Source organism: Pelophylax lessonae (genome assembly GCF_965119305.1).
Source record: "Pelophylax lessonae genome assembly, chromosome: 11".
NCBI lineage: Eukaryota > Metazoa > Chordata > Amphibia > Anura > Ranidae > Pelophylax > Pelophylax lessonae.
Window position 1 is genome coordinate 74,992,001 of NC_138778.1, and position 16,435 is coordinate 75,008,435.

The 16,435-nt window shown below is 39.0% G+C and overlaps 1 protein-coding gene across 1 annotated transcript in view; it reads left to right on the forward strand.

Moving 5' to 3' along the window:
• Positions 1 to 7,555: 7,555 nt before the first annotated feature.
• Positions 7,556 to 16,435, forward strand: part of GALR2 (galanin receptor 2) — a 73,083-nt gene continuing 64,203 nt past the window's right edge. Inside the window, exon 1 of the mRNA XM_082272638.1 lies at positions 7,556 to 8,301. Coding sequence (XP_082128764.1) covers positions 7,958 to 8,301 — 344 coding nt within the window. The 5' untranslated portion in view covers positions 7,556 to 7,957. The remainder of the gene's footprint in view (positions 8,302 to 16,435) is intronic.

Consider the following 16,435-nt stretch of genomic DNA (forward strand, 5'->3'; position numbering starts at 1 on the left):
TATATCATATCTGACTAATCTTCTCTCCCTCTCCACTTTATCCCTTCTCAACACTACACTTCCCTTTTCCCCACCCTTCCCTTCCTCTCCATTTCCTTTCCCCCTCCCCCCCCCCTTTCCCTTTTTTTTTTTTTTGGCATCTGTCCTTCTGTCTCTCTGATAGTGACTCAAAATGGCTGACTACCTGGGAAATCTCTGGTGAAACTATATGCTGCAAATACAGACTGAAATCCGTGGTTCAAACAAGGAAGATTCGGAAATTTCGCAAATAACAACGCGTTTAAGACAACTCCTAATACGTAAGACCACTTTCTTTTGGCATGCCACTTATTTTCAACAATACATAGATACTAAAATTGTACCCATTGGACTACGTATCCAAATATTTCCAACTATCCACTCAATATCATCTGAACTAAAAAATAAATGGGAAGAAAATCTCACACAATGCTCAATCGAAATGATGAAAATCTTAAAAGGATACTATGAGGCAGAAGCACTTATATTAGATAAAGAAATAGTAGAAATTGTGAACCAACTGGCGGCATTCCAAAATAAACCTATTTTTAAAGAGAAAAATCTTGAAATTAAACAGGCAGTGGAAAAATTTAGCGGAGATATTATTAAAAGAAAAGATAAAAAGATGAACCGTGATCAAGTTGCATTCAGGACAGGAAGAGCCTATAAATGGGAAAGAAATGCTAATAGAACATATAGACCCAGACCTCAAAATGAACAGAACAGAGAGGATGGCAACTGGTCTGACTCATCAGCTGCATCCTCTACATCCTCTAATTTTTGGAATGCTCGCCAAGAAAGATCTAATCGAATAAGACAGGATAAACGGAAAGACGAGGAAAGGGACACCACAATGGGAACACAATATAATTCACAAACTATACATACAGCCAAAGCTCCAAAATTAGGACCAAAAATTCAAAACCAACCCCCACCAAGTCCATCGATGGGACCATCTGGCATTCCACTATCAAATGTTCAAGGAACACACTGTGGAACTATCCCAAAGAAAAACTCTCTCAATATCCAAGATAGTGCTTTTTTAGAACAGATGACATTAGGTCTTCTCGGCCCCCTCAAAATATCCACAATAGAGGAAAAAACTAGACCAAGGAACAAATTCCTTACAAGTAATTAACATCTCTGGCATTCAATTAAAAGAAGAAGAAATTAAAGTACTGGAACTAGGGCTCAACTTTTGTCCATCAAAAGACCTAGATCGTTTCGAAATTGTAAAAGATGTGAATCTCTTTGCACGCAAGCTTAATTTTAGAAGCTTAATTGAGGGCCCTAAAATTAAACAAAAAGAGGCCCCTATGGGGGGTCTTCTCCAAACATGGCGTGACTGGTCGAAAAAAGATTATAGGATGTTAAAAATTCTTACCGAGCTTGAGGATGAGTCGGGCCCCATCATCACTGGACCCGACCCACCCTCGACCTCGGAAGAACTCATACAACAACCCTTACAAACTTTTAAAAAAAAGTCTAAACGTTTTCCGAGTCAAACTAACCCCAAAGTAGACCTCTTCATCCATATGGTAACAAGAGACATTAAACAAATGAATATACGTAGAAACCCTAGTAACCTGTCTGAAATTGAATACCAGGCTCTACGAGATTTGCAACAACGTGGAGATATTATAATTAAGGCTGCAGATAAAGGAGGAAATGTAGTTATTTTAAACCAAACACAGTACACAGAAATGTGTTCTAATATCCTCGATAATAGAGCCTGGTATTCAAGAGTAAGCAGTTTACAGATATTAAAAAACCAAAGAGAATTTTTGAAACTTCTCAATCAATATCATCAATGGGGAATTATAACCAAAGATCTCATGGAATTTCTGATAATCAAAGAGCCTACAACACCTACGTTCTACGCACTTCCAAAAATGCATAAAAATCATAATAACCCCCCAGGTCGCCCTATAGTTTCAGGCATCAATAGCCTCACACAAAATGCAAGTTCGTATGTGGACGCATATTTACGCCCACACGTAGAGTCTTTACCTTCATATTTGAAGGATACTATGCATATGTTATTAACCATTGAAGGCATACAGATCGAAAATGATACATATTTGGTATCGATAGACGTCGAGTCACTATATTCAAATATTCCACACACTCGGGGTGTGGAAGTTGTAGAATCCTTTTTGGATGAAAGGGGACTCGACCACAGAAGACTAAATAAATTCGTCTTGGATTTATTATTTTTTATTTTAACACACAATGTTTTTGTTTTTGAAGGTTCCCACTACCTCCAGGTACAGGGAGTAGCGATGGGGACCAAATGTGCCCCATCCTACGCCAACCTGTACCTGGGGGGGTGGGAACGTTGGCTCTTTGCTCAGGAATCCATGTCAATCTATCTAACACATATAGAAATCTGGAAAAGATATATCGACGACATATTTGTCCTGTGGTCGGGTCCCCTTGACATCCTAGAAGGATTCATGAAAGCTCTAAATGTGAATGATTTCAATTTACACTTTACCCATGTTTATGATAGATCCAAGATCCCATTTTTGGTTCTTGAGATCTATAGAAACACGGATAATATTTTGGCAACTACCCTCTATAGGAAACCAACTGCCACAAATGCACTTCTGCATGCCAATAGCAGTCATCCTAAACATGTAATCCAAGGAATACCAATAGGACAGTACTATAGGATTCGTAGGAACTGTTCTGAAGAAATCGAATTTGAAAAAGAAGCTTTACAATTACAAGACAGATTCTTACAGCGAGGCTATAGCAGAAAAAGCACCAAAAGAGCATATAAAAAAGCAAAAAACAGCCCAAGAGATCTCCTCCTTTTTCAAGGGGAATCCCAAAACTCTTTAAATACAACAAAAATGATCACGAGACATTGCTCACAGTCTAAACAGTTAAAAGACATCATAGCCAAACACTGGCATCTATTGGCAGAGGATAAAATTCTTAGCAAGTTTGTGGATGCCAAACCTAATGTGGTTTTTAGGAGGAACAAATCTATCCGAGATATGGTGACAGCCAGTCACTACCAGAGAGACAGAAGGACGGACCCTTGTGCCAAATTACCCCAGGGAACCTTTCCCTGTGGGCTGTGTGACTATTGTAAGTTTATTGCCAGCAGAGCTCAACAGACCTTACCAAATGGCCGCCCATTCATTTTGAAACATTTTGTGACATGTCAGACCATAGGGATTGTCTATCTTTGGAAATGCGAATGCCCTGCCTTTTATGTGGGCAAAACAAAACGATACTTTTGGGAGAGAATCAAGGACCACGTGTCATATACACGAGGTGGCGATTTGGAAAGCCCGATAGCCAGACACATAGCCCAAACGCATAGATACAAGTGCCCAAAATTCAAGTTTTTTGCTTTAGAAAGGATCCACCCTGGACCTAGAGGGGGACCCTTTGACAACTTAATTTTACAAAAAGAGGCACGTTGGATTTTTTCCTTAAATGCGTGTACTCTACCAGGACTAAATGAACATTTGAGTTTTGCCCCCTTTCTGGGAGACTAATGCCTACCTGTATATTCGACCTAATGGTTCTGTTGTTTTTTTTTTTTTTTCTTCAATTTCCCCTTACCCCTTTCCCCTTTTTCTTGTGGGTCTGATCATCACGTGACCCATTGTCCTGCATATCGCTTGCCGCACTATTCAATTTACATATAGATTTTGAAATCTATACCTTTTTGGCCATATATCCGGTCGGTACCTCTTTGTGCCTTCCAGTGCCCTTTTGGTATGTACTTTCAGTGAATATCACTTTTGTATATTCAATTTGATTATAGTCGATTTATTTATTATTATTCTTCCTTAAGAAATTGTGCCACTTTATACATATATCATCATTCTGATGCTGTAATGCATGGCACATTATTGTTAAGATGAGATATTTCTATTGGCCAAAGACATCGCTATCTGTATATTCACTCTGCGGCGTAATGTCACCTCCGGTCCCGGAACCGGAAGTGACGCTTACTTCCGGTTTGCGGGAACATCCTCCCGCGGCGTCCCACGTGGACGCTTTTGGCGGACGGATGTGGGGGGCGGGAGACTTGGGGGAGGAGGAGGTGCTGATCTATATCAGGTCAGTATTTATAGCCTCAACACCTAGCAGCTCTCAATAGCGGGATTATACCCAGACGGCTGCATCTCTGCTGAGCTTTTGAACTATGCTAACCGGTAAGAGACAACTCCTTTTCATCTCTTCTTCGATCACTAATAGATTTTTATCTCTGTGAATAACTAAATACTTACGGGCTTTTTTTTTGAATATATGTCATTTCAGATCTTGGATGAGAGCCAAGTGCCCATTATATTCGGTGTTCTCACCTTACCAAACGGCATGTTTTTTGTACTATATACACTTCAAATTTTCTTATCAGTATCACTCTGATACATGTCATTTCATTATTTGTAGTAATAAAGCACTGGGCTATTTGCAATGACCAGTGCCTTATTTATTTAACGGACACTTTGTCACGAAACTTTGATATTCTGGTCACTACACATATGATCCCCTAAAGATAATCCCTGGTAAGCATATCTTTTATAAATAGATTTTATATCACCTCTCTATCAACCAGATATAATCTGAAACTTATGTGAACATCTCTTTTTTCGTTTTCATTGGATCCAGGGACTTACGGCTCCTTCTCTACATAGTCTATTTGTCCTTTTTTTTTTTTTTTTTTAAATCCAAATGAGTACGATCCATGTTATCTACTGTGATCTTTAAACTTAGGTAAGACCATGTTTTCTAATAAATAATGGAAACTTTTTGAACTCTCTCTATCTGCACTTTAGTGGATGTGGTTCTTTATTTGGGCTATAATTATTGTCTTTTATATCCTCCCAACACCTCTTCTATGGGTGGACCACCCCCCGGTTGTTTCTCATCCGGGGGACTGGCCTATTCCCGCATCGCCCCCCCCTTTGGCTCACGTGATCTTACACACTCCACTTTGTTTCTCCTTTCCTTTTCCTCTCTATATCCCCTCTCTTATCTTCCCCATTCCTCTCCTTAGTTTCCCCTTCCCACATATATCAGAAGGTTTTTCACTCTGGTATTATATTTTTACCTTTGTATAAATTTCCCAATTATGCATAGCCTCTACATCTGAAATACAAGTTGAAATGTTGTGTGATGCCAGATACATATAGAAGCATGTTGTGTCTAAACATATGTTTAGTCTCTTTTCCAGAGACAATGGTAAAAAATAGTTATCTGGTACCAAATATATTAGTTTCCATTGGTTAAAGCAAAAGCAATAAAATGTATATATGATGAGTTGTAAACAAAAATGCTTTATTCATAAGGTTCTATTTATATATCTAATAAGCTTTTTATATATCTTTAGATTTCTAAAGACTGATTCTTTGTCTAAATACATCTTGTTGCTGGACCCTGAGGAAGCGCATAATGCGAAACGCGTAAAAGTTCCAGCAATACCCTCATATGTCTGTAAATGTTAATGTCTTCTTCCAATATATACAAGTTAACTAGACGTACTTACTGTTTTTAATTGCATGAATAAATATTTATTATTTTTTTTAATAAAATATATGTGTATTTCTTGATTTATAAACATATGCATATTCATAGATTTACAGAGGCACATTTAAACCCCCCTTTCCTTAGGGCACAGCTTGACCTACTTGTTGGGCCAACCTGTTCCCTTTTGTTGTTTTCCAAAAAAAATCTCTGTTTGTGGGAAAAAAAGGACGTAAATTTTGTTTGGGTATGGCGTTGCATGACCGCGCAATTGTCAGTTAAAGTCGCACAGTGCCAAGTTGCAGAAAGTGGCCTGGAAAATCCTCCGGTCCTAAAGTGGTTAAATAGTTTGTCTCAGCTATCTAAAGGCCCGTACACACGTACCGATCGTCGGCATACAAACGTCGGCGGACGAAAGATCTGCCGATTGTACGCTTGTTAGTTTGGTGCCTCCGACAGCTGTCTGCGCACATTCTGCGGACAAGAGTCTTTCCTGCAAGCATTTAAATTTTTGTATGCCGACACCAGAACGGACGATTGTTCGCCAGTCAGTACAGAATTCTGCCGACAGACCGCAGATTTGCAAGACTGGGCATGCTCAGAAAAGAAAAAACACAGGGAAAGTTAACCATTACATGACATCACTTCTGCAGTCGGCTGTAGTCGGCGGACAAAATTCTTGGGCAGTCTTTGCACTTTTCAACAGACACCGACATCCCTATAAATATGCACTGTTACTGTAAAAATGACACTGGCAGGGAAGGGGTTAATTTTATTGGAGAGGGAGGGGTTAATGTATGCCTGGTGCATACTAACGTGTGTGGGGGGAGGTGACTGAGTGACACAGGAACAGATCGCATGTTTAGCTATGCTGAACCCTGCAGTCTGACCCTGTCTGTCACTTAGGAGATCCGCCCGCTCTGTTTACACAAGCGGGCGGATCTCCAAACTCGATTCCCTGACGATCGGGGAAGAGCAGCGTCGATCGCCGCTGCTCCTCCCCTGGCCCGACTCCCGCTGTGAATGAATACAACGGGAGCGAGCCTCCGGCGGCGCGTGAGCGCCGCCCACAAGGGGAGGAGTCCATTGACGTAGTACTACGTCGCTGGACGATAACGAGCCACTGTGCCGCAGTAGAGGCACAGTGAGCAGTCGTCAAGTGGTTAAACTTTTATATGTGAAGCAATGGAATGTATTTATATTAAAATTATAAAAATGTTGTGCAGTAAAAATTTTTGAAATTGTAAACCTTATGGAGAAAAAGGAGAACTCCCAACAGATGCCAAGACCCTCCAACACTAGAACGGTGAATTTAAATCATGGTTCTCTGTCTATACTCTACTTGCCAACACTTAGTGAATAGACCAAAGTTCTAAAATAATAAATAATATAGTGCAGCAATATATTATTTAATTTTGTAATAGTAATGTCCCTTCACACACACACGTATTCTACTGTCTTGCTATTATTTGCCCACCCTTCACTAGGTTTGCAAAATTAGTAGTTCCACAGACATGACACGCTCCTCCCGCCACTGACTGATGCCTGCCTAATAAACAGATCAGGGGGTTTAGTTACTATGGACACCATCACTCTTTTTTTTTTACCTTTTTATCTCCTTGGAAACGGAATGCTTCTGATCTATTTATTCTCAGAAATATTCGTAATGCTCTCATCAGCAGCCTGCACATGGGGAGGGGGAGCTCAGCGAGCAAAGTTTTTTTAACCATGTCTGTGTTTATGTGCCCCTGTTATCCATGGAGAACCAGTCAGTGCTAAAGTTTTCTTGAGTGAGCTAGTAAAATGACCACGATAGGCGGATTGCGGGGGAGGGGGTGCCATAAGCATGAAAGAAGGCTCTTAAGAGGAAGAGGTGCTCAAATCCCACATACTCCAGATAAGAAGCAGTAGGTTCAGCACAGAACATATTAGACAAACTGTGCGGCACATACAGACCTGGAACAAAATAATTCACTTTTTTTCCTGGACAAAAAACAAAGTAGACTTTTTCTATATTATGTTGTTTGTTTGCTAACTTACGAATGAAAGAGAGGAGGGCTTAAAATTTTTTACAAATTCTGAGGAGATGCTCAAAACCTTACGTTATCCATCAACAGATACAGGATTACTGGAACGAAGTAAGCAATATTAATTCTTTCCTGTGGTCACAGAGGTCCTACATAACAATTGTTCTTATTCCAAAATGTAAGGAGATGCTGCTACTGAGAAGCTCCAAGAAGAAGTTGGCTAATGAGGAACTTTACTTTATGAACAATTTTCTGTAATCTGCACCACTCTGCAATATCAACTAATCAGCAACCACTTGGTCTAATCTTCTGCCAGAAAAGGCTGACTTGATGAATGAAAGGGATCAATCAATTTTGATGTTGTAATGTGAAATATAGAATTATTTCCTGAACACGGGACTGCAGAAAAGACAGTGAAAATGAATGTCTCGATCTTGATCGCCTCTTCAGACAGTTATCATCCGGAGTCTATTCTCATCCCGGTGCTCTACTCCCTCATTTTCCTAGTAGGTACAGTGGGCAATAGTCTGGTGCTGGCAGTACTGCTGAGGAATGGAAAGATAAATAACACCACAAATCTCTTTATCCTGAACTTAGGCGTAGCAGATCTGTGCTTCATTATTTTCTGCGTGCCATTTCAAGCCACCATCTACATTCTAGACAGTTGGGTATTTGGCCCCTTCATGTGCAAAGCTGTGCACTTCTTCATATACCTCACCATGTATGCCTCTAGTTTCACCCTGACCACTGTGTCACTTGACAGGTAAGCCAAGGTCTTTACTTTCGAGAAAAAAAAGCATTGTAGTTTTACTGTAGTAAGAAGAAATAATAATATTTAATAATAATAATAATAGTATATATAAATAATATGTAATATATATTTAAAATGTTTTTAAATGAAATTGACCACACACACAAATCTGGTAAATAATACTGTTCCCTATTTGTTTAAAGGGCAAATTCAATTCTCAAACTACTTAAAATGCGTGTCAAGCCAAAAGTTTTTTTTGTAGTTTTGTATGCAGTGGGAAAGGATCAGAAACCCATTAGGGGCAGACAGCAATAAAAATAAAAAAACTGGATGGGGTTCTAATATTTCCCTACGCTATCCAAAACCAAAAAAATAAAATTTGGGCTGGACATATACTTTAAGTGAAAGGAACCACTCATGCACCTGACTATAAAGTTGTATAAATATTAACTAGAATGTGTCAAAATAAATATCTATTGTAAAAAAAATTAAGATTGGGCTAATAGTTTTAAGAAGAATCTGTCACCAACATTGCATGAATGCTTGAACATGAATCACTTCTGTTATTAGACTAAGTGACATATGTTTTCAACCTGGTTCCTAGTTGTAGTTTCAATCTGCACAGGTTACACTTTCAATGCAACGCAAACTTTACTCCCGTCATGGTCATGCTGACTGAGTAATAATCTGTAGTGTCATGGCAGAAAGCAGTGTGTGCAGTTTCATAGAACTCCTAAGATTACATGGCAATGTCAATATAAAGAAAGAAAACGTGAATTTCACTTTTAAAATCTGCTCATATATGTTGAGATCTTGTCCTATATGTGTTGGTTTTGTTTTAAAAAGGTGGCTAGACAATACTTGCCTGTCATATTTTACATACAAATATATTGTCTCTGGTTTCCAGATCGAAGCTGGAGAAATAAAGTTCACAATAATTATTTTCCTTTGCGCTAACACTGAATCTGCTTATTTCACTCTAAAAACAACACTTTAAAGCGGAGCTCCACCCAAAAGGGGAGGCTCCGCTTGTTTGCACCCTCCCCTCTTCCCCTGTCACATTTGCCACTTTTTGGGGGGGAGGGGGGGAGCTGGTACCTGGTTTTGGAAGATACCCACTCCCTAGTAAGATTGCCGCACAGCGATCTACGTCATGTCTGGCAGCTCCTCCTTCCCCCCCACTGCCTTCAGGAACCTGTGTGTGTCCTAGAAGATGGCAAGACCATTCAAAAAGCACAGCTCAACTCGTGCATGCGCAGTAGGAAACCGGCTGTGAAGCCTGAAGGCTTTACTGCCTGTTTCCCCACTTGCAATGCCGGTGCTTGCACCGGAAGCCAATGGACAAATCGACTTGGGTTGCCGACATCGCGGGATCTGTGGACAGGTAAGTGTCCTTATATTAAAAGTTAGCAGCCACAGTATTTATAGCTGCTGACTTTTAATTTTTTTTTGCTCCAGACTGAAACTCCGCCTTAAGTAGCATCACAGAATGGACAAGAACCAGAGATAGATTTAAAACTGACCAGAGAGGGGAGGGACATTGTATTTTTATTAGGTAGACACCCTTAGAGTCGGTTCACACTAAGGCGACACGACTCCTTACTACTTCGGGGGCGACTTGTGCATTACCATGCACCATGACTTCGGAGTGACTTGCAAGGACTTCACATAATGGAAGTCTATGCAAGTTGTTCCGAGGTCGCCCCAAAGTAGTACAGAACCCTTTTTCTAAGTGTGTCGCTCCTATTAGAAAGGTCCTGTAGCGGTCAATGGACCGCGAGGGAGCACGACTTGTCAGGCTGACAAGTCGCCTGACAAGTCGCGCTAGTGTGGACCGGCTCTTAAGGCCCATACACATGATGAAAATATAAAAAAAAACAAACAAACACACATTTGTAGCGATTGTCCCATATTTTTATAATTAGTATAGTATTTGTAGGGAAAAAATTGTGTGACCAAGTCTGCGCAAACTCGGAAAGGAAAGAATACATGACATCACTTCCGAAGTTGTATTCTGTCCTATGAGAATTTTCATTACTTTAGTAGCCTATTGGTTTTCGATATGAGACTAGCATGAAAAAAAAAAAAAAAAGGACAATCAATTGTCTGTCTGATATTCTCATCAGTTGTACTAGGCTTCACTATGATAAAATACAAGAAAATACTGCATTATTATTATTATGTAGGGTGGACACATAATTCATGTTGGGTAGACATAACCTCAGCATTACACCTGCTCTGCCAGGTATCCAGCATCAGTAGTCTTCAACATGGGGCTTTCAGGCCTGCAAGTTGAAATCATAATGTTTTACTATGAGAAAAGGCAGCTTTTCTCCACCTTTATCCTGGAGGAACCCATGAAATATTAAGGTCTCAGGGAACCCCTGATAAAACCAATTCATTGTGGACCATTGGGGAAAATCCCCCTTACATTGGTGACCAGAGAAAATAATGCTCACCTTACTGTGATAGTCAGAATACCACCCTCACAGACAGCTAAAAAGATTATTGGTGTCCTACAGCTGGCTGTAGTGCCGTTGGCCCCAGAACAATACAGTTATCATCAAATAGGAAATCAATAACCATTAAATAAAAGGTCAATCAATCGGCTCTAGGAACCCCTAGCAACTCTGGAGTTGAAAATGGCAGCTATAAGGATAAAACCAGCCATAGATGGTTCAAATCTTGGCTGGTTCAGCAGGAACCAGCCGAGATGGGAACCATGCATAGGCAGGCTGAATGTACCAATCAATCAACTTGCATACAACCAGCCTGCTGGATTTTACATGTGATTATCGCTAGTGGCTGGTATAGCTGCTAGCAATAATCACTGTCTTTTCCTGGTGGAGATGGCTTCCATCCCTGGAGAATACAACGGCTCAGTGGGAGGGATTCCCCTGTCAACACTGCCATGGTTGTAGGAAAGAACTGTGCTCCTTGTATGGCCTGCTTTAAGCACCTCCTAAGCCCAGCACAGTTCCAAAGCAAAGACAAGGCAATTTTCCTTGTTTGCTAAAAGGTGAGTTCACATAACTGTAATTGAGCAGTGTGCAATGAAAATAAGTATTGCATGCAAGCCACTGCATCACAACCCTGCTAGAACGAACAGAACAGAATGAAAATCAGTTTCAATAAAATTCTAACAAGCAAAAGCAGCACATCAGCACTGTTCTCTCCAAAGCACACAATTTCACCAGCGCGGATGTTGGTGTGAACGAGCCCTCAAAGTCCCAAGTCCCAAATCTGCAGGGACTGGGGACTATGGAATTTATAGTGTTTTAAAGCAGTTCACATGACCACACCTAAAGTCTACTACATCTTTATAGAAAATCAGTTAAAAATCTCCGTATTTGGAACAATTATTTGATTTTCTGTTTGTTAGTATACTGCTTTCGAGAACTAATGTGGACTGTTTAGATGAAAATTTTTGAAGGGACATGATGGAAAATTGTTCTCATTAGTTACCAGAGCAACCCATTTTCATTTATTTTTTACAGTATTTGCACTTAAAAAAAAAAATATGAAATGACCAAGACGTAGCTACATATGTAAGAAGTGTTCCTTTGTCATTCAAGAATATTCTTATGATTAATTGCATTCTAGTTTTCAACATTGTACAAACATTTGGAAAAAAGTCTAACGACGGTTCGTCTGATTTTCTAATGATGTGTACAAGGCTTAATGTACACTGCTCATTTCAAATGAATGGAGGTGAAGGGGAAACTAATGGAAGTGAAGGGGAAAAGGAGAGGTTCAGAGCTCGCAGAAGGCACTAAAAGGAGGTAGAAAAACACCGTAAGAAACTATTTCATGAAAAATAGATTACAAGGCAATTAAGTAGTAAATGTGTATGGAGTATTTTTGGTAAATAAGGATATTTTTTAGTGTCACTTTAAGATTAACCCAAATTGTAACACTATCAGTTAAACACCCTAACCTTTAAACTAATTCCCAACACTAATTAACCCCTACATCTCTACATGCAGGTAAATCTTGCAGGCAATCCTTTAAATATGTTGCTATCAAAAACAGCTTCTCACATTACCAATCTGCAAAGAACCAAATTATGTCTCCGCATATAATACAGCTCAGGGCAGATCAATTTACCATGTGTCTTATACCAGACTGACATTGGGTATGCTGATGTACCTTAGGCTGGACAATAGACAATGTATCTCACTATGGTATAATAAATCATTTTTATATTTTTTTACATAGTCATTTTATTAAACTGTAATAAAAAATGTTTATGCTTGTCAGTACAAAATGAAGCTATTAAACCTCACTGATTTCTCTTATAGTTACCTGATTGTACAAAACAAGTAGCCTGACCACAAAATAAATTTTTCTGTGCAATAAATCTATACAGGAGCATTACAAAAGTCTGCTTTTTCAAACATATTTTACATAGTCAATTATATTTTATTAGTAGCAGGCTTAACCTCCCTGGCAGTATGATTGTTTTGGATTTTAGGTGCTGAAAGCGGTACCATTATTTTGCATGTAATTCTTGTGAATGAGCAGCCCAAACCAACTGTATACATTTATTATATATATTATATATATATATATATATATGTATGTATACATATATTATGTATACATATATTATATATATATATATATATATATATATATATATATATATATATATATATATATACGTATATATATATATATATATATATATATATTTATATAATGTATACAGTTGGTTTGGGCTGCTCATTCACAAGAATTACGTATATATATATATATATATATATATATATATATATATACTGTATATATATATATATACATGTGTGTATATATATATATATATATATATATATATATATATATATATATAAATATATACATATATTTAAATAAAAAGTACAGTAAAACTACAGGAAAGGGCACTGGGGGGCAATGTAATGTGATTTTATTTTATTTTGAATGATATCAGTGTGTTTGGTGTGTTTTACATTTGAATTTGCCGCCGGTTCCACCCCCCGGCGGACGTCACGTCGCCAGAGACGGAAGCCGGGGCTCGCAGACGATCGGGAGAGAGCTCCGCCGCCGCACACCGCCCGCATTCTTCGCTGGATCCCGGAGAAAAGGTAAGTAAAAACTCTTTCAGGATCCAGCGATCTTCCTAGCGGTACCCCGAGTGTGGCTCGGGGTTACCGCTTTTGGCTCTAAAATCTAACCCCGAGCCACGCTCGGGAATACCGCTAGGTAGGTTAAACCCAAAATCAAAAATGTAAAATATTACAGCTTACCAATCATTAGATGTGGTGGTTGCATTAGTTTTCTTTTTTTTTTTTTTTAGCTCCCCCCCTCTGTTTTCACCTGGTGATCTGGTCAGTAACACATTTTCTGCCTCCAATCTGGATGGAGAAGCACAGGGGGGCAGATTTACTAACAGATTTATATACACTAACAAATTGAAGCCAAACTTCAGTTCACACTTCATAAGCAGTTACAGCAAACAGTTTTTCTTTTGGGATAAAAATGTTATATAAATAAATAAAAGCTGATAATTGAAGCACCCCTGTCGGTGGTAAATGGTTTGTCTCTACCCTGTAACTGCTTCTTCTGCAGAACAGCTTGTTCCTTTGAAACAAAAAAAACAAAAACTTACTGGCAGGATCACTAGGTGAAAATAGAGAAAAAAAAGCCCAATCAAAGAAAAGAAAATGAATGCAGCCATCACAGCTAAGAATAGGCAAACTTCAATATAATAAATGCTTGCATTTGGGTTTTATACCACGTTAAAGGATGATTTTCTGAAATTGTGGCCCCCTGCTTACCACAAACACCCAGGTGGATTCAGGTGAAATGTTTTTATTAATTATTCCCTTAAACTTAATTGGTTATTTGCAGTGAATACAAGCCAATGTAAAATGAGTGTATTGTGTCTGATTTTTTAATATGCACAAGGTATGGTTGAATGATGAGATCTCTTAATACAGTGTTAGACGACATATGGTTCTGCAGCTACTATGAGACTCCATATCTCGGCATGCTGCTTCTTGGCAGATGGAAAATCACTAGTTATCTAGAGCTAGCATGTTATCCTGAATAACAACGCATGCAATGTCTGTACTCCAAATAATTACAGTATACAATACAGACAGCCTATTGCTGCTATTTATTTTTGTGCATTAGACTTAAAAACAGAAAATGAAGGCAAAAGTAAAGTTGCTCACACTAACAAATCAGATTATTTGTTAAAATTTCCCTTGAAATTAAAAGTGCCTATACACTATTAGGTTTTTATTGTTTATACAGCATGGAAAGATGAATCGCCCATCGGGGCTATTATATTATGACAGCTAGTGGCAGCAGTTGTCAGAATACCCAAGCAGTGGCTGCATCTGACTGGATTCAGCCTTTAATTTACCAACAATTTTCTACCCAGCTCCTTTGCTTTTCAATGAAAGGATGTTGTACAGGATGGGGCCGATAGGGTCCCCCACAAAGCAAATTTCAGGCTGTTCATCAGGAACAGTGTATGGCCAGCCTAAATGTTCAACCTGATTACTTTCTGTTGGTAAAAGCAAAAATCAAACCAAAAGTTTTAGTTTTGTACAGGACTATGGTGCATTAGAATCTCTCTAAGGTACAGGTATTGCTGTCTGTGTTCTTGCAGAGAATTACCTCCATTTCCTGTCCCAGTGACAGGGCGCCCCAAGGGCAGGAAGTAACAGGAGAATTTTCTGATGGGGACAAAGAGAGCAACAAAAGTAGATATATTTAATATTTAATACAGTGTATAAAATGGGAGGTCTCTGTCAGGTTTTTATTGATTTCGGTGTCTTCCTGTCCTGGTGATACTCACACTCTAATTTCTTCTACAACGTACTTGTGTAAAGGATTTGAGGGGAAATCTCCCTAGTGGAGACACAGATGGCAATAAATACTTGACAGAGGGTCTGTCTATTACTTATTCCATCAAAAACTAAAACAGTTTTGGCTGGAGAAAGGCTTTAGTAAACTGGCCCAGTTGAGTCTTCAGGAACAATAAAGAGAGAAATGGGCAAAGTGAAGCAACATAAAGCATCCATATTTTATGTTCTAACTGATCTGATCTGATTAGGTGTAAACTCGAAAACCATTCTTTGCATATTATAGCAACTCATTATACTTCCAATCTAATATTACATGTATTTTTTTTTACACAGTATTAGGTCTGTAGGCAGGTGGAGGCTGCAGTATATCCTCCAACCTGCAAGTGACACAGTGCCATTTCTTCAGGCTGGCAGGAGCCTATTGAAGACTAATTGCCCCCAGCTATGGGCTCTAGGCAGCCATCTAGGGGAGGACAGCAATCTTATTGGATACTAAATTCCTGGCAACCATCTTCACTCAGAATAATTTTATAAATAGGACATTCTGCATCATTCGGTGTGTCCACTGTGTGGGAGTAAGATAGGGACAGAGCCCTTCTGTATAGGAGAAAGTAGAGATAGTATTAGGGAGAGGTACCTGTCCAGGTAGGTGTTTCCTTTCAGGGGGTGTCTCCTTTGTCAGCTCCTGGAACATTCTCATACTAGTAACTGGATATCTGCAGGGACATTTGGGGATTGCAGTGTGACCAAACAATATCAATTGCTCCGTGGGCATTCACTGGTCAGTAAATATCTGATATATTGCTACTGGAAAGTGCCTTGTGGATAAACAGAGCACTCTTCTCTTCTGCCTGAAGAAGTACATGACCTTAATCATACAGTATGTGTTGCCATTACCATAAATTTCTGTGAACAGTCAGTTTCTACAATATAGACAACATTTAGGTATCTAGTATGTGTGTTTACTCAATTCTTGAGTACACTGGTTTGGTACAAGTCCCTTTCAGCTTCTTCACTAGTTGTCAATAACTTAGGTCAAGGAGCACCCATGTTCTGGCCACTTCCACCATCCAGCAAACTGAACAGTAACAAAAGAGGTTGCCCATGCTCAACTTGCATTAAAGGGAGCAAACTACATTTTTGTTGAAGGCATATGTGCTATCTGACACAGAGGTATTACTGTCTCCTGATGTACTTACACCTGCAATAAACTGAAGTTTCACCTACAACTGCAAGCTCATTCATAATTGAATCATTCGGAAACATTTTTTCAACAAAAATATTGCATTATAAGGTTTGCTTTTAAC